The sequence below is a fragment of the Plutella xylostella genome, chromosome Z, assembly GCF_932276165.1.
Source record: "Plutella xylostella chromosome Z, ilPluXylo3.1, whole genome shotgun sequence".
NCBI classification, from domain to species: Eukaryota; Metazoa; Arthropoda; class Insecta; order Lepidoptera; family Plutellidae; genus Plutella; species Plutella xylostella.
In genome coordinates this window covers 8,616,240-8,639,714 of record NC_064012.1, presented here as the reverse complement: position 1 = coordinate 8,639,714, position 23,475 = coordinate 8,616,240, and the positions used below count along the sequence as shown (strand labels likewise).

The 23,475-nt window shown below is 36.8% G+C and overlaps 2 protein-coding genes across 9 annotated transcripts in view; one reads left to right on the top strand and one right to left on the bottom strand.

Annotated features, from left to right (window-relative positions):
• Window positions 1-934: 934 nt before the first annotated feature.
• Window positions 935-23,475, bottom strand: part of LOC105380505 (bromodomain-containing protein 4) — a 23,134-nt gene continuing 593 nt past the window's right edge. The window contains exons 2-12 of the mRNA XM_038121850.2: window positions 14,870-15,274; window positions 12,406-12,543; window positions 12,042-12,174; window positions 11,782-11,956; window positions 11,453-11,574; window positions 10,494-11,338; window positions 10,218-10,362; window positions 9,675-9,835; window positions 9,215-9,339; window positions 6,848-7,045; window positions 935-5,782 (exon numbers count right to left, since the gene is read on the bottom strand). Of these exons, the coding sequence (XP_037977778.2) occupies window positions 5,710-5,782; window positions 6,848-7,045; window positions 9,215-9,339; window positions 9,675-9,835; window positions 10,218-10,362; window positions 10,494-11,338; window positions 11,453-11,574; window positions 11,782-11,956; window positions 12,042-12,174; window positions 12,406-12,543; window positions 14,870-15,274 (2,520 nt within the window). The 3' untranslated portion in view covers window positions 935-5,709. The remainder of the gene's footprint in view (window positions 5,783-6,847; window positions 7,046-9,214; window positions 9,340-9,674; window positions 9,836-10,217; window positions 10,363-10,493; window positions 11,339-11,452; window positions 11,575-11,781; window positions 11,957-12,041; window positions 12,175-12,405; window positions 12,544-14,869; window positions 15,275-23,475) is intronic.
• Window positions 17,478-23,475, top strand: part of LOC105380545 (voltage-gated potassium channel subunit beta-2) — a 20,932-nt gene continuing 14,934 nt past the window's right edge. For 2 of the 8 annotated variants that reach the window (XM_048632897.1, XM_048632896.1), the window contains exons 1-6: window positions 17,488-17,869; window positions 18,993-19,087; window positions 19,764-19,865; window positions 21,625-21,762; window positions 23,135-23,252; window positions 23,323-23,440. In XM_048632897.1, the coding sequence (XP_048488854.1) occupies window positions 19,079-19,087; window positions 19,764-19,865; window positions 21,625-21,762; window positions 23,135-23,252; window positions 23,323-23,440 (485 nt within the window). In that variant the 5' untranslated portion in view covers window positions 17,488-17,869; window positions 18,993-19,078. Of the gene's footprint in view, window positions 17,870-18,992; window positions 19,088-19,763; window positions 19,866-21,624; window positions 21,763-23,134; window positions 23,253-23,322; window positions 23,441-23,475 lie in introns of all 8 variants that reach the window. The other 6 variants (XM_048632894.1, XM_048632893.1, XM_048632895.1 and 3 more) reach the window with 6 other exon arrangements.

Genomic DNA, 23,475 nt, shown 5'->3' with positions numbered 1-23,475 from the left:
TTCGAAAAATAACGATTCATTTATATTATGTACCTAAAGATTCCATAAACTGGCTTGACACAGGGTTATCTTTTATCTGGCATAATGACGGCAGTGCACATTATTCTAAGCCAGAGGCATTCCAGTGCTGGACTAGGTAGACCTACATGAATAACTTCAACCTATACTGGTGTATTGGCGTGCTGGATTACTACTGGATTGGAATAATGTACACCTACCTGCCAAAAAACGGTAATTTTGTTCATTTCATGTTAGCAAATGATATTTAAATCTTTTCTTTGTTTTTAATTTAAACTTAATAGTTGCAGAGAACTGTCAAATGAGGATAACAATCTTATCAAGATTCAAATGGGGCCGGCAGGGCGAGCGTTAATAGGTTTTTGAATAGCACTTCGCTTTTTGCTTCTTCCTCCCGAGTTGCTAATTTACTGTAAATGTCTGCTTATTCCGACGGACCCAAATTCATTTAGAGCTTCCATGGTATAAGTAGGTATCTCTACCTTTTTTAATCACTGCGCTCGTAAACAGGCAAACATGGTGTAATGGTGTAATCAGAAAGAAAATTTAAACACTACAATAAATAAATACATAAAGCAATAACATGAATACATCCATATAATACTATTAATGTAGGTAATACTATAACATATCATTTATATACTAAAATAATACGATAAATGCGTTTGAGCGGGAAATAGGGGTTAGTAGGTACTAGTCTAACCAAGCACGTTTTTAAGAAAAATAAACATCAGTATCTCGAATTTTTATGTTTAAATTTTAAAGTAAAGTTTTACCTTAAGCAAAACCTATCATATACCTACCTACAAAGTTGTTAAGAATGACCCCCTGAGTCACCTCCTTCCGTCTATGTATACCGTTTTTACTTGCACAGATTTACCATAAAATAATAATATACGAAATAAAACAAATAACATTCTACATTGAAAGGTCCTTTATTCCATGTACTTATACAGCTTAATCTGAAGTATCACATTAATTCGTAATAAATCAAAAGTTACAGAGAACAAAAATTACATAGAGCTATACAGGGTGTAATATTTAGAACGGACAGTACAGCAAAGTCCGAAACTATAAGACATACTTTCTAGGTGATTCCGTAAGAAATTCGAATATCATCGCTGAATGTCATCAATGTAATTTTCAATATTATATGAAGTCTTGTTTCGATGAACCTACGATGATTTTTTACAGAAAGGTTTGAAATTGTATCATAAAGCGATGATGTGATGTGACGAAGTCATGAGAAAATAACATGAAACATACGTCGTTGAGTAGAACTTAAGTTCATGCTTATTCGAGGGAGGAACTAGGCCTCAGAGATCTTGATAGTTTCAGACGTTCCCATACACACCGTTCTAAATGTTCAACCATGTATATTTACATAGTACAACACTTCATAAACAAGATACTAAACATACATTTTGGGAGATATTTTAATAAATGCCACAATGTTCACTACATACATTAATTACACATCTATAACAAATAAAACTACCTAACCAAATTGGTAAACTAAAATCAATTTTTCTTTGAGAATAATTGATTACTATAAAGATAAAACAATTTAAGACGTGAGAAATATAGAAAATTAAGTCCAAATTCGTGGCAAAAATGACGAAGACATTTGTCTAAATTATGGGAATCGAAAAAGCATAGTGTAGTTTTGAAATCTCATACTTGCCTACAAATCGTTAATAACCTACTACGGCCTACCTATCACAGTGTTCCAAAAAAATGACGAAATCTGAATGGAAAATGTTACATAGCGAGACAGAGAAGCATCATCATCGACCAGCCTAAACAATTCATTATTCCAACAACTGTATCTATTTTCATAACTACACTATTTACTACTTACGCCATTTTGTTAAATTTCACGGGTGGGAGTATTTTATTTATTTATGGGAATCTAACATTCAGGTTACTTTTGAAAATAAATAAGGTATTTACCTACCTATGTTGCAGAAATTGGCATAAACCCATTGTGATATTAAATGAGTACACAATACTATTATGTATTACTTCTTAAGTAGCTATTAAACAATTGTGATTTTTTTCTAGTAATTACTTTTTAAGAAATCGTAATGTGCCACTGAAATTCATAATTATTAATTATTTTTATATATTTTAAATTCATAACATGAAAAGGTTTTAGAGTCTAAAGACAGACAGTTCATACAATATGACATAAATTATTTACAATAATGTTATTTAAAGGGATTTTTATGTAATTAAATAAATATGTTTTTAACTATAATTGTAATTATATTCTATTCTAACCAATTAAGTACAGTCACCATCATAAACATATTATGGTAACAAAGTTTCAATAAAATGTAGGTTCTTGCTGTAATTTTATGAATTTACTATTATTTATATTTTCTATAGATACATTATAATTCCATAAACCTAACATATTTATGATGGTTACTGAACAATAGACATACAATTCAATAATTGTGAATATTTAAAATTATTATCTTCAATTCTATGCATGAATACAATACTGAGTAGTAAATACGCCGAGCAATACACAAACACTATAATCTAATGACTTATTTTACAATGAAATTAAGCTAGCTTTTAATATTAATTTAAACTACATGCACTTTAAAATGTTCGGACAACATAGTTAGTAATTCATAACATAGTTTTGGATATTTCTGTGACGTTATAAAACGACGCCGACGCAAATAAGAAGTGTAAAGTCAAAGTAGAAAACCACAGAACAGATATAAAAAAGTGACTCTTAAAAGATATGAGAAGTTACTGTACTTACTAACGTGAGCCCTTACACCTGTTATGGTTTTACCAATTAGGCCATTCTAGGCATTTAAAGACTATCATTATAGGTATTGTATTTAATTGATTGAATTTATTTACTATTCATTATGTGGAGTTTTGTCCCTTAGACCCAGGTTTCTCGTTTGAGCTAGATACTAAAGTAGGCATTATCTTGAATCCCTGTCCAATGACATTACAGCATTACAGAGCTGAATATCATACTGTATTTGTCTCAAGCTCTACTTTGCTTGAGGTTCTCAGTTAAGAACGAAGCTAACTCAGTTGTGTCGGTACTAAAGTGCATTTATTTATGTGCCGACCAAACAATGCCGTTACTTTCATTGAATTTCTTGTTATTCCACCAAAAACATATCAGGTGACCTATTATGCTGAAGAAATAACTTATTTATTATATACAGTTTTTTTATATCATTGTTCTACGATCGTATCCTATACACAATAATTAATGTCGACGTCGGCTTTTTACTTTACTAACTACTCATTATAATGTATTCCTTACTTGAGTAAGATTCCTACTAACTATGCATGGAACTATAAGAAGCGGATAACGGCAAATTATAAATAATGCGATTCCTACAGTAAATTATAATTTAAATTCTTATTTCTATCTTATTAAGCAATCAATGGACACATCAAATTAATTTAACGGAAATGTACATTTAGCCTTATAACCATTAACATTATTTGGTATAATAATTTCAATTTCCACTAATTAATTACCATTATAAATTACGTTTCAAAATATCAGAATCTAAATTTGTAATTTTGTCATTTTTAAAGTACATATTGCATAAATTGTTTTACTAACGAGCAAAGGTGCATGTACGTTTGATAATTATATTTTCCGTGAATTAAGACTGGTTTATTTGTAGCTCTTATTGTAAAAACGATTGACGACTACGTTACGCGAATTAATTCAAATACATAATAATATTTATAATGTCTATTACTTTAGTCACTTACTTATGTTTCGAAATACTTACTATAAATTGAATAAATTACACTTATGAATTTGTATAAATAACAACAATGCTGTATCAGATCATATTAATTTTATCTACCGACGGCAAAGATTGAATCTATTGTAGAACTTGCCACTGAAAATTTGGGCTATATTTAATTTACAGTAAGTAAATTAAAATGGTTTGAGTACAGTAGCCGAGGGTAGTAATATAATATTGTTCTCAGCGAATGCTGTTCGCACAGCCACCATAATTAAGTTCGACTCGATATTATGCAAAAATGTGACACTGTAATAAAATTTTCATTTCGTACCTTTATTTCAAGAGTCCTAATTAGGTACCTACATAATTCAATTACATATTAATAATATAATTATATCGAAAACAAGCCAATCCAACTCGTAGGATTGATTCGCTGAGCTTCTACTATTTCCGATAAATTTGATAATTATCTTTATAAGATATTAGGTGATAATCAGAGATTGTATATGGCTGCATAAGTGATACTTTACTACTTTTAACATGGAACATTACAAACAACCTTAATGTACAAACAGTCATAGTCATATTAGACACATATTAGATACTTACTTAGATTAAAACACTCATTTTAAAACGAAAATGAGATCAAACATTGTAGTTATTAGCTAATTAATAACTTAACGATAACTTTTTAACTCCATTCAAACAGCATAATTATGTGGCGAAGAAATCATTAAAGGGCAAACATTACAAACCGCTTCCTATTCAAAAAACAATACCAATTCAATTTATACCTACTTATACAAAAAAATACAGTCATATCCATCGTAAAAACAAAGCAATTTATACGAACGAAATGAATTTATACTCAGGTACATGTTTACTAATTGTAAAATATTCAAGAGCAATCTCGTAATACATGTTTTGCCACAAATTAATCAATTGAGTTTGCAGCAGCATTGTTTGTGACAAAACATGAAAAATTTAAGGTAAGTATCAATCAAATAATTGATACGTAATAAGTAAAAAAATCGACACAAAATATAAACCTTACAACATAAAATCACAATGATTCATTAATAATAGGTAGGCAGGTAGCCTAGGTATAAACTAAATAATATGTCAAAATCCATTCAATCATAAACTCATCACGTTCTTTATCATAAAATCTTACGATATTGTAATTAAATTTTATTATAAATAATAAGTATTATAGTACCTAACGTTTAATATAGTAAGAGGTCCGGCATTTGTGTTTTTTTAGTTTAAGCCAGAGCTACTACTTGAGAGATGTCCTACACACTGAAATTCTAAAATATGATATTTAAAAACCTATGTTTCATATTGTTTTCGTATCCCATAGCAATTTGAATGTTTGATACTTCATAGCAAGAATATCTGACAGCATACAGACGGTTATTTTTATAAAGTAGGTAGTTATTTTATTAACCTCCAAAATGCCCCATCTTTATACAGTAAGCTTTGTTTACTTAATGACGCAATAATAATGTAAATACTTGAAAATACCTATCGTGTGTCTCAGTCAACCTCAAACCTATACCATATTTACAATTTTCAGTCCATTCGTTTTTTTTTTCAATCCATCCATGTTATCTAATAAAATATGCTATTTACAAACCATAAAGGCAAGCTCCACAAAATAAAAATAATTCAAAAACAGCCATGATTAAATTTTGCGTGTCAAAAGTTCGTCAAACAACAACACAAGCGTTTCACTGTAACGCGAGCACAAACATGAACAGTCGCATATTTTTCCACATCGTAGTAACGTTCGCAAGTTCATTTAAAACAGTGAAGAAGAAAATAGGGGCTCATCACCTAAACCGCCGGCGCTTCTCTTGGAGGGGTCCGCCCGTCGCTCCCAGTACTCTTTGCTGAGATTGTCGCGCAGCCAGCTGTCTAGTGCCATAGTCTGTTCTCAGTGAAGCGTTTTAGATCTTTTGGATCTCTTTTGAGCCTTCGATGTTCTAACCCACGGCAATACGAAGTCCCTGCAAATAATAAAGAATTAACATTCAAAATAACAAGTTTTTTGAATATCACATAGAAATGCACATGCATTTGTATGTAATATTCAAATTACGTTTCGTTTTTAATTTATTGCAACGTTTCTTTCACTATACGAGCCGCCCCTAAACTGCTATAATCATAATAGCGATGCACATAGAACAAACAAACAAACATTTAACAGTAACATTTATTCATGCAAGCATCCAGCCAGAAGTCCTTCAGGAGGTTCAGGGTGACACAAACATCAAACAATTATGCCATTAGCCTATTTACTCCTTTACCGGATAGACAAGGGGGTTCAGTAAAACACCCCCTTTTTGCAGGAATTATGTACCTTACATAGCAAGGGGCGGCTTATTGATAACGTCCAATTAAATATCTGGACAGGCCGGGAATCGAACCCGTCAAATTCGTCTCAATCTGATACTTACTGTTTGCGAGTTAATTATTTAGTTTCAAATGTTATTATGATTTAGAATATTTAATGTGAATGATTTATACCCAGTATATAGAAGACAGGATTAGGAGAATGGGACACATGGTATTATCGCCGGTCAAATAATTATGGTTTAAATTCAATTATGATCAAATCTCTGCAGAATAAACATTCATAGCAAATGGCCAACGTCACATTACATTTGTTCATAATGTGGAATAGAATCAGGAAACCTGCACTTCTAAGATGGCTGTTCCAAAATTAGACACCAAGGGTTTGTAATGAGGTTTTCGATTTCAAGGTTTGTCCACGAGAACACTTTTGAAGGCAAAGCGAGTGAATCGGGTGTCCTCATTATGAGGCAGAAATAAAGTATACCACAATTTTTAGATGGAAAGCCGAATTTTGGCTGATAAAACTGCTAGGGCAGTCGAGTTTTGAGATTATCATGCGGGACAACATATCCCAAGACGGATATGCGATGCGATGCCAAGCAACCTAACCTGTCAAACTATCTAGGGACATCATCTAGGAGTCTAGTCCAAATTGGGCTACGGCTGTGAATTACTGAAATGGCTATGCAACTAATGCACCGAGTGTGCGTACTCACTTCTTGGGGAGAGCGGGCATGGGCTCGCCCAAAGCCGTGACCGGCAATGTGTCAGTGATCTCGATAAATCTGACATCGCGTTGGGGCTGGGGCCAGACAGTGAATGTAGACGGTTGCTGATTGGTGGACCACGAATCGCGCTGGCGCTGTCTCAGCCGCTCAATATGCCGCTGCTCGCGGATTCGACGCATATGCCACCTGGTGGGACATTCCCTCTCATTATTGGCATTGTACTCGTACTACTACGGAGGTGTTAGTATGCTATGGATTTGAAGAATCCGTGCGGATTAGTGAAGCAATCGCTGGTTTGCAGCGCACGCGCATGTGCCCCTGTAATGGCGCCGATAAAAGGCTATTCCTCATCGTCAAAGCATGGTGTTGAATCCTCAGAAAGCCGTAAATTGATCGACGTTCGCAAACGCGGGTCTAGAATAGTATGTTAATTAAAAAGCGTTTGTTGATATAAATGGATGTGCGGAAAATCTAACGCGTATTATTAAGCAGTTTTATCTGGTTTTTTTTCACGTAGAGCAGAATAATCAATGGGGAGTTTAGTTATAAATTTAAGTTCATTTATATTGCAGCGCTTCGGTTTGATAGATACTTCCAGTGTGGTTCTTCTTTGCATCGTTTTAAACGTTGTTTTTATTTGTTATTAGGTAGGATTTGTTATATTTTAACATTTTTTGTTTTTTTATGGCGACGTAATTGTTTTGAACATAATTATAAAGTAACATAGAAGTTTATCATTTATCACAACATAAAAATGTCAATATAACAGAGATGTAACAGCAAGACAAGCCACTGATGATATACTGATGACAAGGTATGCTGGTAGGATAGAAACGCGATAGAAGTATACATCCAGGTAAGTACGTGCAATGAAAACCAGACCTTACCTATAGAAAATTATTACATACATCTAGTGTAATATTATATCGGCATAGGTATGGGAATTGTCGCTCCGACAACCAAATACAACCCAGTACAACCTCCGACAGAATATTCGGATTACTATGGTTGTATTATGCAATGTTTTTTAATTTTCAAAGACAGTTCTTCATTACAAATCCGTGTAAGATACGCATGAATGGTGTAGTTTCTGAATGTTATATCGTGACGTGTGAGGTGTTTATTTTGAATTTAGTAAACTATCTGATGTCTCTTATACAGTTCATTTTCAACAAAGCTAAGAACAGTGGAAACTAATCGCACCAGGATCTTATTTTAACCATAGCAACCGCGAAGCGATATAATAGGTGTAAATCTGTGTTTGCAATAGCTTCACACAACTATTGAATTATAGTCGCAATAGTATTATTGTATGTGTTGATGTTAACTGATTATTCGCTAGTAGCGAACGTAACGTACCTCTACCATGTAGAGGTACGTTTAAGTGTAGAGTTACATTATTCGCTCGTGTCTTTGTACGCATGCGTATTAAGTCGATCATGATACGCAACTTATTGATTACCTACTGATAATAATAACAGAGAAATGTACAGGTCCAGAGAATAATATAGGCACTTCGTGTTTTTCTAGTTATGATCGTGTTACATACATTTTGAATTTATGATTTTAGCCGGAAAAGGGGAGTCTCAATATTAATCACTAGACCTATATTCAGCACTGATGAAAATGAATGCATTGATGCATGACTTAGCAATCTCAATGTGCACATGCCTGTTTCACAATATCTGGATCAATTGTCCGGTAGCCAACGCATCAGATAAATATCCTAACTCTATTCTTGTGTTTATCGGAAATTTATTTTACAAGTGCACATGACACTCTCAGACTTTGTGAAACAAGCCCTAACCCTATCGTAGAACGGTTTTATTTTCTTCTTCAACAGTTATAACAGATAGCTTATTTATTTCCTGAATATGAAAACTAGCAACGGTGGTGATTCACGTTTTGAATAACGTGTTTACAAACAATTAAAGCTTTTCGAAAAGCATGCGAGCGTACTGAAGTTTATTTTTTGATAGAACATTCATTTCCATTTAAAGTATATTTGAATTTATTACCAAGGCTTTCTGAGAAAGAGAACAGTAAGTACAGTGACACCAACGTATCTGAACCAACATAGAACAAGAATAATTATTATTATTTATAATCTATATGATTTCGGAAGAATATAAAATTGCAGTATACGGGTCTAATATGTTGATGTCACCGTACGTGCTTTGAGCGTGTGAAAGGTAGACGGAAATTCCCAATAGCGCCGTAGAACTGGCCATCACTGCAGCAACATCTTACTAAAAAAACAAAAGCTGCTTCGTCTGACGTCACAGTTCTACAGGACCAATGGGAGAGCACAGAACAAAGATGGCGCATGCTAGTATTGGCGTCTCGCTCGCTCACCGCAGTTGGCGCCTCTCCTCCAGCTCCAGCTTCTGGTGTCGCTTCTCGAACACCTTGTCGTCGAGGTCCTCCTCGACGTCGGCGCAGTACGCGCCTGTGATGATCTTCTCGCGCCAACGGGGCACCTGAAGGTTTCAGTGTTAGAACAAGTTTATATAAAGTCAGCTTGCATACAGAAGTTCCTATGTAGAAAGCTGGTTTCCGACAGACAGAACAGCGCTTTAGAGGTAGAAGAAATAAACGCACTTATTTCTTCTACTAGCGAAAACATACATGTACGGATTTTAGGGTTAATCCTAATAAATATTATTAGTCAGTATGTTTTTGCCTCGTTCAAGTAAAAAAATCTGAACAGATTTTCATGACATTGGGATGCAGTTACACATAGCATACTTTTCAACCCAGAATTCCCAAGTGAAAACCGAAGGCGTCTTTCCACCACAAGCTTCCAACACCTTACCTCAACAGTGTTCTTGACGGGTGCTGGCGGGTCCACATCCTCGGGCTTGATGTCGGGGTCCAGGCCCAGGTACCAGGACACGTCGGGGCCGCCGACCTGGGTGTGGTACGGCTTCTTCGTCATGAAGCCAGGCACGGGCGCCTTCTTGGGCTTAGCTGGAGCTGTAACGAGGTTTGGTTTTGTTAGTTGGTACTGATTGGTGATACGGGGTTGGTTGGTTGTGTAATGTCATTATAATTTTTAGAATTCATAAATGGAGTCAAGTATTTTATACCTTATATTTAGGCTGTGGGACACTCAAGTTGGCAAACTGTTAGACCGTTGTTAGCACAAATCAATAGCAAACTGGGGCATATGAAACCGATATGCTGCTAACTCTGTCAGCAACCACTCATCTGGCTAATCTTTTCACCATGTTGATAAAGTAAATAAATAATCCTAATAATGATAATAATAATCTAGGTATAGTCTAGTCAACGCCAAGCTAAACAAAGGTAGTTGAAACAAAATTATAATAACTTGGTAAGTTCATAAGAACCATACCTTTTTTGGGCCTAATTATCTTTGGTTTCGGTGGTGGCGGTGCCTTTGGCGCCATTTCTTTCTTCATGTTCTTCAAGATGTTGGTGGTGGAAAGAGCGCGCTTCCTTCCCTTCCGTTCTGGAGGCTTCAAGAGCGAAGTGGCATCCTGGAAGCACAGGCGAATATTGCCAGTTTAGTAATGCATAACAGGCGTAATTAAAACTTAACAAATGTGTATGCAGTACAATAGTTATTATTTATGCCAGTAAAAGCTGATGAGTAAATTATATTACTTACCTTTAAAGCATCAACATACGGACTGCCAGGTTTGATAGGTTTTTTAATAATGACTTCTGGGGGTTTTTTATCTTTAAAATTGAATTCATCCTGAGAAATACCATCTTGAAACAGCGGTGAGTCGGTATTCAGAATACTTTGTATCTCCATCGAGTTAAGCTGCGGCAAAGTCAGGTTTTGTGTCTCCCCGTAGGAAAAATCGCAGAGGCTGGTCGCTGGGCCGGACTTAGTCGTGTATATGCGCCAATCGATTTCCGGCTCTGTCTTAACGATGTCAAGGTCTGGGTCGTCATCGTCGCCCGAGTCAACGTCCTCCTTCTTGATTTCATCAGGATGCATGTACGTGTTGGTGAGATTGTACTTGTTGAGTTTGATCTTGGTGAAGATCTTGTTGGGGTCCTCTGGTTCTGGGGGCGCAGGCTCGTAGATGGGGGGGGGCACGGGCTCGTAGATGGGGGGCGCGGGGTCGTAGATGGGGCGCGAGGCGGCGGGCGCGGCGGATCGCACCTGCATGCGGCCCTGGTTGTTCTTCAGCAGCATCAGCTTGGGAATGGGCGACTGGTCGCGCAGATCCTCGTCGCACAGCTGGTAGGGGTCTACTCCGGTGGGCGTGGGGTCGACGAGCTGCAGGCGGTCGGACAGGGCGGTGTACTCCGGGTCGAGAGGCTCGTGCTCGAGCGCGGGCGGCGTGGTCGGCGGCGGCGGCGGCGGCTGCGGCTTCGGCGGCGGCGGAGGAGGAAGCTTGTTGTTCCCGTTGCGAGACTTGCCGTATGTGTTGATCATTTTGGATTTTTTGTTCACGGTGAAGTTGCGGTCAAACATCTTGTCTTCGTCGTACGGATTAGCTGTAAACAAATACGTACAATAATCATTATAGCTGCTCAAGAAAACAAAAGATGCTGAATGAAAATAGATTAATTTTAGCAATGTTACACTCTGAAATACAAAAAGATACTTACTGATGGTTTCCGGTATTTCCAGCTTGACCGGTGCTGGACTCTTGGCAGGAGGTTTGGTGATGGTGGTGGTGGGAGCAGTCCTCCTACGGTTCCTCTGCATTTTTTGTATCGCTGGATTAACACTGCAATAATAACAATTATATTCACTTTATTGTACATATTACAGAGTAGGTTTTTTATGTAGGATATCAGTTCTGGAGAACTGTTTGAGACTCAGCCTGGATTAACTGGTAAATTTATTTAAATTCGCAGTACATACTTCCATAAAATATTTGAATTATATGACAATGTTTACTGGTATCATAGAAATGCCTTGTCTGTAGTCTTACCTGTTGGCAGTCACTGCATACAGTTGCTCCGGACGAAGTTCTGTCTTTGTCTCAGTCTTACCAAACATACGCTTCTTTTCCACCATTTTGAAGTCTGGGGGTCCTGGTGGTGTTATTTTTTTATTTTCGTGAAGTGGAGTTACCAAAAAATCAGATGGTAGGAGACTTGGCACATCTGTAAAAGATAAGTTAAGGTTGAGAATATTTCCTTATGAAAGATGAACTCAGTTTCAATGAATAGTTTGTGATTTAAAATAAACCTTTCTCTGAAGCACTTTTTAGCGAATAATCCTGTGTGTAGGTGCTTATTTTATTGATGTCCGAACCATCAAGAATGAATGAGTTGGTGCGTGGCTCTGGTAGCAGAAACTCAGTAATGCTGTTCAGCATAACCTGAAATGATAAAATTAATAATATTTAATAAATATAAATTAAACCGCTTTAGAAAACATTTAATTGTTATAAAATATTCAATTAATATGAAAATTTATGACTATTTAATCCTTCTTTCAGAATATCACTTATACTAAAATTAATTATGTGTTAACTATGTATTGTTTTATATATGCAGGTATTCCCTATATAAATGAACTATTCTTGCAAATAACTTGTAATTTATCATACCTGTGATGAATTAGTGACAGTCTCAGTCTTGACTGGTGGTTGAGTTACACCAGCGACATGGACCAACGGTGGTGGGTTACTGGAGTGACGCTGGTTCAGTGTCACCCTCCTGTCCATACGCTGCAGCCTGGATTTTAACTGAAAGCCAAATAGAAAGAGTTAAATTATACCCTCTTACACATAACAAGAAGATAAACAGATAATCTACAAAATAAAAGCTTCTTCTTCTTCTTCTTCTTCTTCTTTCGTGTCAGTGAAATGCGATTTTTTATATTCGTCCAGACCAAAAAGAAGCAACTTTGATAGCATTCTGGTTGGCCTGGAGTAAGTCTTCCCGTGTGCAGGTGGAAGGGCACAGGGGACAGGAGAGTAAATGCTCCATAGTCTGGGGGGCGGTACCACAGTCGCATAGGTTGGTACCAACGGTATAGCCCCACTTACAGAGATTGTCCTTGCAGCAGCCTACCTCTGCTCGCAACCGATTTAGAGTCTTCCAGATGTGCCAGGGGAGACTGTTACCGGGAGCAAGTTTTTCCTCAAGAGGTAGGAAAGGATCCAGGGGCTGCTTTTCCTCCCAGAGCCTTAGCCTTGCGTTTTGTGGGTTTTCATCCGTTAAGGACACCTCACTATTTAGAAACGCTTTGCGGCTCTTAAGGCGGGAAGGTGCGGCAGTATGTGAGTAAAGTGGATGTCTGGAGTCGCATTCTTGTTTGGCTTTCTCAACAGAACATGCCACTTTACGCCGTATGCTAGGGGGTGCTATCCCAGCCAGAGAGTAGAGTTTGTGGAGCGGTGTCGGTTTGAGGCATCCCGTAACTATACGAACTGAGTCGTTAAGAACAACATCTACTTCTCTAGCATGCGCGGACCTTGCCCATATGGGGCAGGCATATTCGGCAGCTGAGAAGCAGAGTGCTAGGCTACTTGTTCGTAGGACTTGCGGAGAGGCGCCCCAGCTGGTAGACGTAAGCCGTCGCAGAAGGTTGTTTCGGGAGCTGACTTTCTTCTTGGTGATTTGGCAGTGAGTTTTGTACGTGAGGGATCTATCCAGGGTCACTCCGAGGTATTTTGGTGACGAGCAGTGCTGGATTTTTACCCCTTCCCATGTTATGTCCAGCTCTCGATTTGCCTGGTGGTTGCGTAGGTGGAAAGCACATGACTGAGTTTTTGATGGGTTTGGCCTCAAAGCGTTTTGACTGTAGTAGTCACCCAGCTTCCGCAAAGCTGCAGTCAAATAAAAGCAGAAAAATATGATGTGTAATTTACCAATAAAGTTGTAAATATTGTATAGTACTGTGAAAGATGTACAAATTAGTAAAAAAAGTCTTTAGATCTTGGTTGCGCAAAGTCCCAAATGTGATACAGCAAATTTTCTTATATGGAATGACATGAACACAGCTTATTATTATAGTTAGAATAATTTAGTACAGTGATAATTGTAAAAAAAATGTGACTCGCAATGCAATATTTATAATTACTTTCGCCCAATATTGTCCAAAGCAAAGCAATAAATATAGTTTAAGTTGTAAAATTGTGGTATTGAATATAGAATAATAAATAAGCGCCAGCATTGTCTCATAAATACAATTCAAGAATTTTAGAAATGCTTCAACATGTTTTATGTCAACATCATCAGCCTAGGATAAATACACACACATAGGCCTCTCCCAAAGCATCCAATCATTACCAGCCACTTATTGCAAGTGTCACCCCATCTAGCTGGAGAGCATCCTATACTATGTTTGCCTATAGACACAGTCTCCACTCCAGAACATGTTTACCCATCAGTTATCAGTTCTTTGACAGATATGACCAGCTGACCAGACCTTTGTTATGCCCATGTTTATATCAATATGTAAAAGATGTTTGTTAAATTTAACCTGAGAGACAACAATAAATAAAGAATCCTAACCTCTTTAGCCACTGATTATAATAAAATTAGCAAAATAATATTAAAATAATGCAAAAAACAGACAAATACACATAAACATAAAATTGCTTGATATTGAGAAAGTACCAAAAATGTACCATGTTTTGGTTTTTTAGTTTGGAACCACTTGGATTAATTTTGGCTCAATCTTCAAAGAATAATGATTGTATAATAATGTGTAGCTACAAGATGAAGTTTATGAGTCTGATTTATAATTATGTGCAGCTAAAATGAAGACTATTGTACCTTTTTTGAATTTAGTGTGAAACAATTCGAATTTCCCTAATAGCAGAAGACGGCACCAAACACAACAAATCATTAATTGCTCAAAGAGTTTCAATGCACACTAAACATGTTAATTAAGTAAGTTTTTATGTTATATTGCAAGGTAAAACATGTATGGAGAAGTATGGAGAACAGAATTGTTCGATGAGCATACAAATATGTGTGTACTCATCGAAAGAATAAAAAAATAACAGCATAACACACAAGAAATCTATCAAATACCAATCAAATAGTCAGACAAGTACTTACTGTTTCATTCTCCTGGCGAATGGTTACTAGTTTCTTTTCTGTCTTTGAGATGATGTCGTTTTGCTGCTGTATCAAGTCGAGGTGGTAGACAATGAGTGCTTTCAGGTTTTTGTTCTGTTGTTGTGTGGTGGTGAGCTGGGCGTTGAGGTCCGAGGAGACCGGCGCGGGGGGCAGCGGCACGGGGGGCGCGATCACAGTTTCCTCGATGGTCAAGGAGCTCACATCGACCTTCTCTTCTACTTCTTCTACACTCTCTGGGTCTAACTCCTTACTCTCCGACGGGCAGGCGTAGATGTGATCAAAGGAAAAACTCAGCAGACCGTCTTTAGCTTCCAGTTGGTTCAGTGTAGAGATTTCAGTTGGGAATTTCACCAATTTTTCTTTAACACTACTGCGACTGTTCATCTTTAAGGAAAGCCGATCATTAGACAATTACCTACGACAAGCCCGCCGGCTGTCAGATACTAAAACTACTGACTTTTTAACATAGTTCGTTTCATTACCACTGATACAGTTCACCGTTTTTCTTAAAACAACACATGAAGTCATTTAGTTTCAATATTAACTGAAAATTATACAAATTACATTGTCAAAACAGGCACCGATCCTGCGCCCTAACAAATCTATATTACGTACTGTTCTACCATTTCTGAAGCACATTCAATTATGACACTAAATGCTTTTATAGACATTAGTATGATATTTAGTACAATATTACGATAGCGAGGAGTATTTAAGGTGGGCTTATTATTAGTAACAAACACTTTAAAACACGCATTTTACAACAAGCTTTTTCTAGCGTCAAGTCAGTCAACAAGGCGTCAACCATACAACCATAGACAGTTTTTTGTTTTTTTATCACAGACAACACTGTGGAAAATCGAAGCATCGTTATTATTCTAAGTTTTGTACTATCTTTTTTATTCCTGCCGTAGTTTTGTATTATAAATTTATAACGCAAGTAGATGGTATAAACTTACTGATTATAGGCTGAAAAAAAAGAGTCGAAACAGGAAATGTAAATCGTAGTCTGAGTATAAATCCAAAAATGTGTAAGTAAACGAATTTTCTTAAAGCCATCTTAAAATTTATTATTTTGGCATAGCACATATATTCCAAATCAAAACAGAAATCGTTTTTGCAGGTCTTTGCATCTTTTCGATTTCAGTAGAAGATTATTAGAATAAATAAAATGGTTCTGTGATAAAAAAATATATTTCACAGACTGCAATAAAAAATTAGCGCCATTTTTTAAATTTATTTATTTTTTAATGGAAAATGCAAATGATCAATGGATCGTAATTCGTAAATAGTAAATAGATATTACTTAATAATTATAATGTGTGAATCTCTAGTGATTTATGTAAGGAAATAGTTTAAGTATAGGTGCTAATCCCGCAGTCGTTTAAAAAAGACAAAAAGCATCCAGAAAAAATATTGCCGCCATATTTTTGACAAGGTTTACATCTACCTACCGTGTGATACCTACACAGTAAAATGATTATTATTATTACTGTCGTAACTTTAATCATGATAGAGAAAGGAATTCAGGAACCAAATTATTCAAAGTTGGCTAATACCTAAGGTAGGTTACCAACTTTGATTAAGTACTTAATATAATTTTTAATTAAAGTACTATATTTTAATAACGACCCGAATGAAGCTGCTCTCAGCTTCCGAGTGTAAAGCGCAGATGGCGCTAGTTCAGTTCTCTCTCCTACAACGGGGCACACAATGGGTCTGTATTCTGTATTGTCTGGCCGTGGTTGGGTCAACCTATGCCAAGGAACTGACTATTGTTCCAATTCCAACAAAACATAATAACTGAGGTCCTCCAGGGTGTACCTAACAGTAAAGCTTTACCTTTACTTTATCATTCCGTTTCAAGATTTGGGATTTTATTGATTTCAATGTCCTATCCTACCTATAAAGCATAAGTGTAGTTATTGTTAAGTAGATAGGTACCTACTTAATATTATTATTCTTTAAATAAGTATGCTTAATTCATTTGAACTAAGTAAGTAAATTAAGTACCTACTTAAGTTCTAATTTATTGGATAACGTAAGTACCTACGTAGAAGAAAATCCAAAACCAGTAAGTAAGTTAATTTTGTGTATTCCAAAATGTATGGCCATTGAGATCGATATGGACACTGGTAACAAAAATATGGATTAGTTAAGTATAGTAGTCATTTGCCTGCCTACCCTATCAAAGTGTTTCTGTCAACCGTAAGTACTATCCAAGTACTATCTAACATTTAAAACCTGAGACATTTGACAAGCCAACAGGATAATAATATTACACTTTGCACCATTCAAACAGAGTACATAACTATTCCAAAATAGAAAATGCGAGAAATCGTTAAGTTTCTACTTAGTAGGTAGGTACTTATTGCCTACCTAAACAGAATCAGATAACGCCTGCGTAGCCCGTAGCCTGTAGCTAAGGGATCAATCACCATGCCAACGAGAAATGACGTGGGTGCTCAGGGACTTTATTGATCGAGTTAAACCAAGACTCCCAGAGACATCTGTCGTCAGACGGGCGACGTTATACATAATACATACCCACTTCTGTACATAGGTAACGATAACGATTATGTACATAGGTACACCGAACCAATACAAACAAAACACTGTCTACACAATTGTACCTACTTATAAGTATCTAACTCGTATACCTATGTAGATACATAGGTTTTCGATTCTAGATAGATCTCATGTTGCTCCAGTCTAATGGAGATGCTGGAAAAAAGCAAGGAATGAGCTTTTGATGCGAATCAAGTCTTGCTGGCACATTGCCAAACTTTCGGCCATTCACAACACACAAGTCTATGGAAATAAACATCTATGAATAAAGTCCACGACTCCAGTATCCTGTAAACTCGATAGCACACTGTTGTGTTGTTTTAGAAAAAACGGTGTCTTAGGTAATATAAGACGTTTATTACATATTAAAGCTGGCTCATCAATTTTGGATTTCGTACCATCCCCCCACAGGTAAGAGTTAAAGTTATAAAGTCAGTAGCTTTTCAGAATTTCTTAACAATCTCAGTTTACGAGAGGCTATTAACCATAGTAATATTATTATGTTATTCACTCATATTTATAATGGTGGAAATTGATCCCTGCCCCTGAGTCCCCTGACCGATCCAGAGACTACACTGGAGTCCATCTTCTAAAACGATTCGATTTAAAATAGGTAAGTAAGTATTATTGATTGTCATAAAAATCATTACAAGGTCAATAGAGTAAACTTATCTCTGTATTTTTTTTCGTTCTAATATGATTACTGTATCTGTTGACATGAGGAAGGAAGAATACTTAAGCTTTGTTATCAAAAAGCTCAAAAAATGAAAGGTCTTTAAGTGGAATTCGGCTGTTTAGATTTAAAAACAATGATCCACCATCATACTGATGGTTGCAAAGTTGTAATGCATGACGGTACCTGTGTAGTGTGTAATGTAAATTTGTTACCTGAGTGATACAAGTATATTAATTGATTGTTAGCTTTGAATAGCCTCTCGGAAACTGATCGTAGTTACACCTAACTAAGCTTAGGTGATGAATGATAGGTAGGTACGCTCAATGGGCCTGTCCTACTGTCTAACAAGAATCTCATTATTTAGTTTTAAAAAGTGATTTATGTTTATATCATTGTCAGCCCGTAATCTTCCATTGCTGGACGTAACTCTCTCCCTAGGAGCTATACTATAACACAGTGAGATTCAGATAGACCATCATAATTAAAATCGACTAAAATACCTACCTAATACACAAGTTGTTAAAACAAGGGTACCTAAGTATAGTTAGCAAGCCGAAGAGGTGTCACTCAGGGTGTCATTGTAGAACTTTTGAAAATTCGTCATAAAAATTTTGATGGGGTGGAGTTTTTTTTATCGCGAAGTACCTAGGTACCAAAAGACGTGGGACAAGAAGAGTTACCCACTTTCGGCTTACTATACCCATCCCATATTGCAACACCCTAGTACGTAGTCATTATTAAACGCGTAATTTGTACTTGCCTTTTCACTTTTAACCTGGAGAACCTGTTGATCCCGTCCGTCCTTAGTCCGTTGATCCGTTCCATTAGATCCGTAACAAAGTGATACTTACAATTCAGCAGGGAAACACACCGCTAGCGAAGATGAAACGCCTCCGATTCCTGAAGAGGAGTTGGAACAACAAAAGCTTGAGCACGAACGGCAGATGCAAAAGGTAAACAGTGATTGCGGAGCATTATTATAGTAGAGTCAAAATACAATAATAATTGAGTAAAGTCAACGAAAGTTTTAAGCATTCAGATTGCTTCAGTTAAAGATTTTTACTCTCAGAGTCGCAGCAAAAACTATGTATTAGATATAGGTGCAAAAGCTCCTTCTATAATAAATACCTACTCCAGGTCTCCAGTATATTTTATATGCCTAAGTATATTTATGAAAGTGTAAGTGGGCCTTTTATCACTTGTACGAGTACTGGCTGTATGAAAGGCTTGATATGCGCTAAATTGACTCTACTATAATACCAATCAAATTAAAAGAGTAACAACAGTGTTAAGCATCAGCACAGGTGTAGAAAAACACACATAGGTAATTTATATTAGAACTTTATATAATGTAAGTACCTATCATTTATTGTAAGTGTAAGGTAAGTAAGTATAATATAAAGTAATACATAATAATATACATAGAGTTTATTGAGGGACCAATTTAAGCGCAACTCGAGTTTCATTTTTATTTTATTCTTAGCTATATTACATATTTATTTGAAATTGAACTGAATTCATAAAACTACTCGTACTAAGTTGGGCGTTACGTTAGGTGGGATTTTAAACATAATTTTATTATAGAGTAGTTAAGTAGGTACTTCAATCAGTAATGAATTTCTCTTGCAGGAAAAAGAATGTCAGGCCAGAGAAGCGGAGGAGGTGGCCCAGCTGGACATAGAGCTTCTGCATCAGAGGGCCATCGAGGCAGAGGAGGAGCAAAAACGGGAGGTCTCGTATATTTGCCTCCAAACAAAATTTTTTTTGGTGTCTCATCCTACAAATACTCATGCATTCAGTATTACATTGCAGTATTTCTATTTATTTATACAGGGTTGAATTTTATTTCCATTGCTAGACCAACTCAGAAAGCAAGAAAAAAAATGTCTTCTATACATTTCGATATTACGTTATTTAAATATGTTGGTACCTACTAGTACCTAGGTACTAGCCATATTTATCTGAATTCCTCAATGTTACGAGTATTGAAGGTTAAACTTGATGGTTAAACATAGCCCAAACCGAAGTTATGTTAATTAAGCGAAATTCCGGGGATAAGTATTGAGGGTTGAGTTTATGTAGAGAGAGGGACACGGACACATAATATACACAATTAATATGGTTTGATTAAAGTTATAGCCCTAAAAGTTTTTAATTACAAACACCACAGAAAATACCTTGCTGTACTGTATTAAAATGCCGTTTAGAACACGTTTTGTAAAAAATGTGGCTATAAAACTTTACACTTATCGAACAATTTAATTTGATTTCTGAAGTACAGTACCTATCTGTTAGTAAGTCAGTTTTATAAATAACTAGCTGTTCCCGCGCGCTTCGCTTCGCCTTAAAAAGTTTTCCCGTGGGAATTCCGGGATAAAAAGTAGCCTATGTTCTTTCCCAGGGTCTAAACCGTATGTATACCAAATTTCATTCAAATCCGTTCAGTAGTTTTGGCGTGAAAGAGTAACAGACAGACAGACAGACAGACAGACAGACAGACAGACAGACACAGTTACTTTCGCATTTATAATATTAGTTAGGATTAGGCACAACCATGCAACAGAAAGGACAATAGGTAACAAACAACAACACTTTTGTTATAAGAAGGTACATAGGTAGGTAATATGTATAGGTATACTTTTATTCGGGGTAAGGGTAACACAATAAGGGTAAGTCATTAATTAAACAAATACAAGGTAGGTTCAGTAACAAAATAATAAATAACATAGATAGATATAAGTACATAGGTATACATAGGTACTTTTAGGTATAATAACTAAATCCAGTGCAAATCTTACATAGTAATTAGTAATACTTATAGCATTGTTAAATAAATGTTATTTTAACTATAACTTAAGTACCTAATATTTAAAAGAACCTAAAGATTTCCTGGAAAGATCACGTTTAGAGATAAGATCTCTTCAGTAGGCGGCCTTTACTTTAACATGTGTCATAGTTTAAGTTTATTACTTTCAAAATTTAGACTGTTATAGCATGGTGGGACACTCACTAACCTTAACAGTCCATCATGTAACCAAACCGAGGTATTTTTAACCTAACCGAATGGTGTGAAATTAGGCCTAATTAACTTGCCAATAAGAACTGATTTATCATCAAAGCCCCAAAAATGGGGAAGAAAACCAAGTGAAACTTTGACAGCACCAGCGAGTGTGCCTTTTTGGGAGAAAAAAATGCGACAGAACCATCAACCAATTAGAACAGCCGAAGGCGCCATCTGTAATTAGCTTATAGATTTATTTTCTCCCCATTCTTTCATAATTTTCACCCCCAGGCCGACCACCACCGACATAACAATCCATAAGCAGTGTCTCTCGCCTGTCAAACATCTGTCAGATGCATAGAAGTAACGTCAGATTGGACAAGCGAGCGACACTGTGTCGGTGGTGGTACGGCAGCTGGTGGTGATAATTCTATTACTTTAATGATAAATAGGTTCTCATTGGCATGTTCGGTGGTGATAACCCCACAGATAGCGGAGGCGGTGGAGGAGTTGCGCGGCATGAACACGTCATGGTCGCACCACCGGCTGTGCGACCTGCAGCGGGCGGCGCGCTGGCGACACAGCCGCCCCTCCATACCAGACACTTCGAGACCGCTCAGGAACCATGTAACCCTTATTATGAAACGTAGACTAAAGATTGGTTTAGTAGCTATGCAAATTGAGGCAGGGAGTATCGGTTCCCCTCAGCTCACATCACAGGCTAATACAAAAAAAAAACACAAAAATATATTAGTGGTTTAGAACCTGTTATAAACGAAAGCTTTCATAAAAATCAGTAGTGTAAAGGTTTTAACTAGAACCATCTTTAGTCATCGTTTTATAATAAGGGGCAGTAAGTTCTCTACTCTCATTTACCTATTCACTTCTTTCCTCTATTCTATTCTGTTATCTATTCTATTCACTTCTTCCCTCTATTCTATTGTGAAGGTGTAATAAGTAATGATCCTAGCTTTCTAAAATGGAACTTTTGTGTATATTTCTAAGGTCTGAACTTCCTTCCTAAGCTTTCCCCTTTTACCACCACGCTGGTACACTGTGGCTTGTTGGATTCACATATCTAGATGTGCTCAATCTAGATGTGCAGGTTTCCTCATGATGTTTTTCTTCACCGTAAGAGCGATGATATACATTGTACTTATACTACTTATCATCCTAATCATCATCGTCATCAGCCCACAATCATAACACTGCTGGACGTAAGCCTATCCTAGGTTTTGGAAGCTATACACTTACTAGTAAAATATACCTACACAATAATATCAATATTTATACATGGTTACACATAAATTCATATTATGTACATAGAACTACACTCACGGGCAATGAAAAGACTCTACTGAGAAAACTACCAAATTACTCCTAAACGGAAAAGTTTAGCTTAATGACACCTTTTGCAACAATAGTGCATCAGGATATTACCAACCAAAAACAATAATATTTTCAAATTTTAAATTAAATGTTTGACAATATAGGGTTAGTTTGAAGTCTGCATTTTGTGAGTGGAACTATTTTATTGCCCGTGAGTATACTTAATTATCTACCAAATGTAAGATATAGGACCTTTCAGCACCTACCCCCCTACCAAATGGTATGTTGTACCAACTACCGTAGCTTCAAAGCTTAGTATAACTATTGAGTGTCAGATTGTTAACAACATGGAAATACACTCACGTGCAATGAAAAAGTTCCACCTGCCATTGACATTCCATTATGTTAGTGGAACTTTTTAATTTCTTGTGAGTGTAGATAAATTTATATCATTGTAACTCTGAGCAAAAATTGCGACCTACTTTTTATAACAGAGAACAAAGAAAAATCATAACATTTATAAATTATCATCACAAACGAATACATACAGGACACATAGCGTTTAAGACAGAGGGGAGTAACATCAAGTGGGTGTAGGTAGGGGTACATGCAACACATATGCCTTGACAAAGGACAGACACGAGAATTCAGATAAACTTTGTCATTGTAGGCAAGCGTTCTGAAGAAGGCATGCAGCGCGCATCTCACAAAGCCGGAGTCCACACAGAGCATCGCAGACAGTGACGGAATATTTATCAATCTCTCACGGTACCGAAGATCTTCGCGAGGTGAGCTGGATTCCACGACGCACTGGTTCCCGGAGCCGCGGTCGCTGAGTAACGTGTGGGTGGTTTACAGATGACGCGCTAAGCCTGGCGGCGGCGCCGGCGGCGGCGGCGCGGTCGTGGCGCGCGTCCACGAGTGACGTCAGCCCGAGCGACCCGCCCGAGATGCAGCGAGCACCGTCGTGCCCCGGGTACGCAACTATAACACATACACAACGCCTAGCAC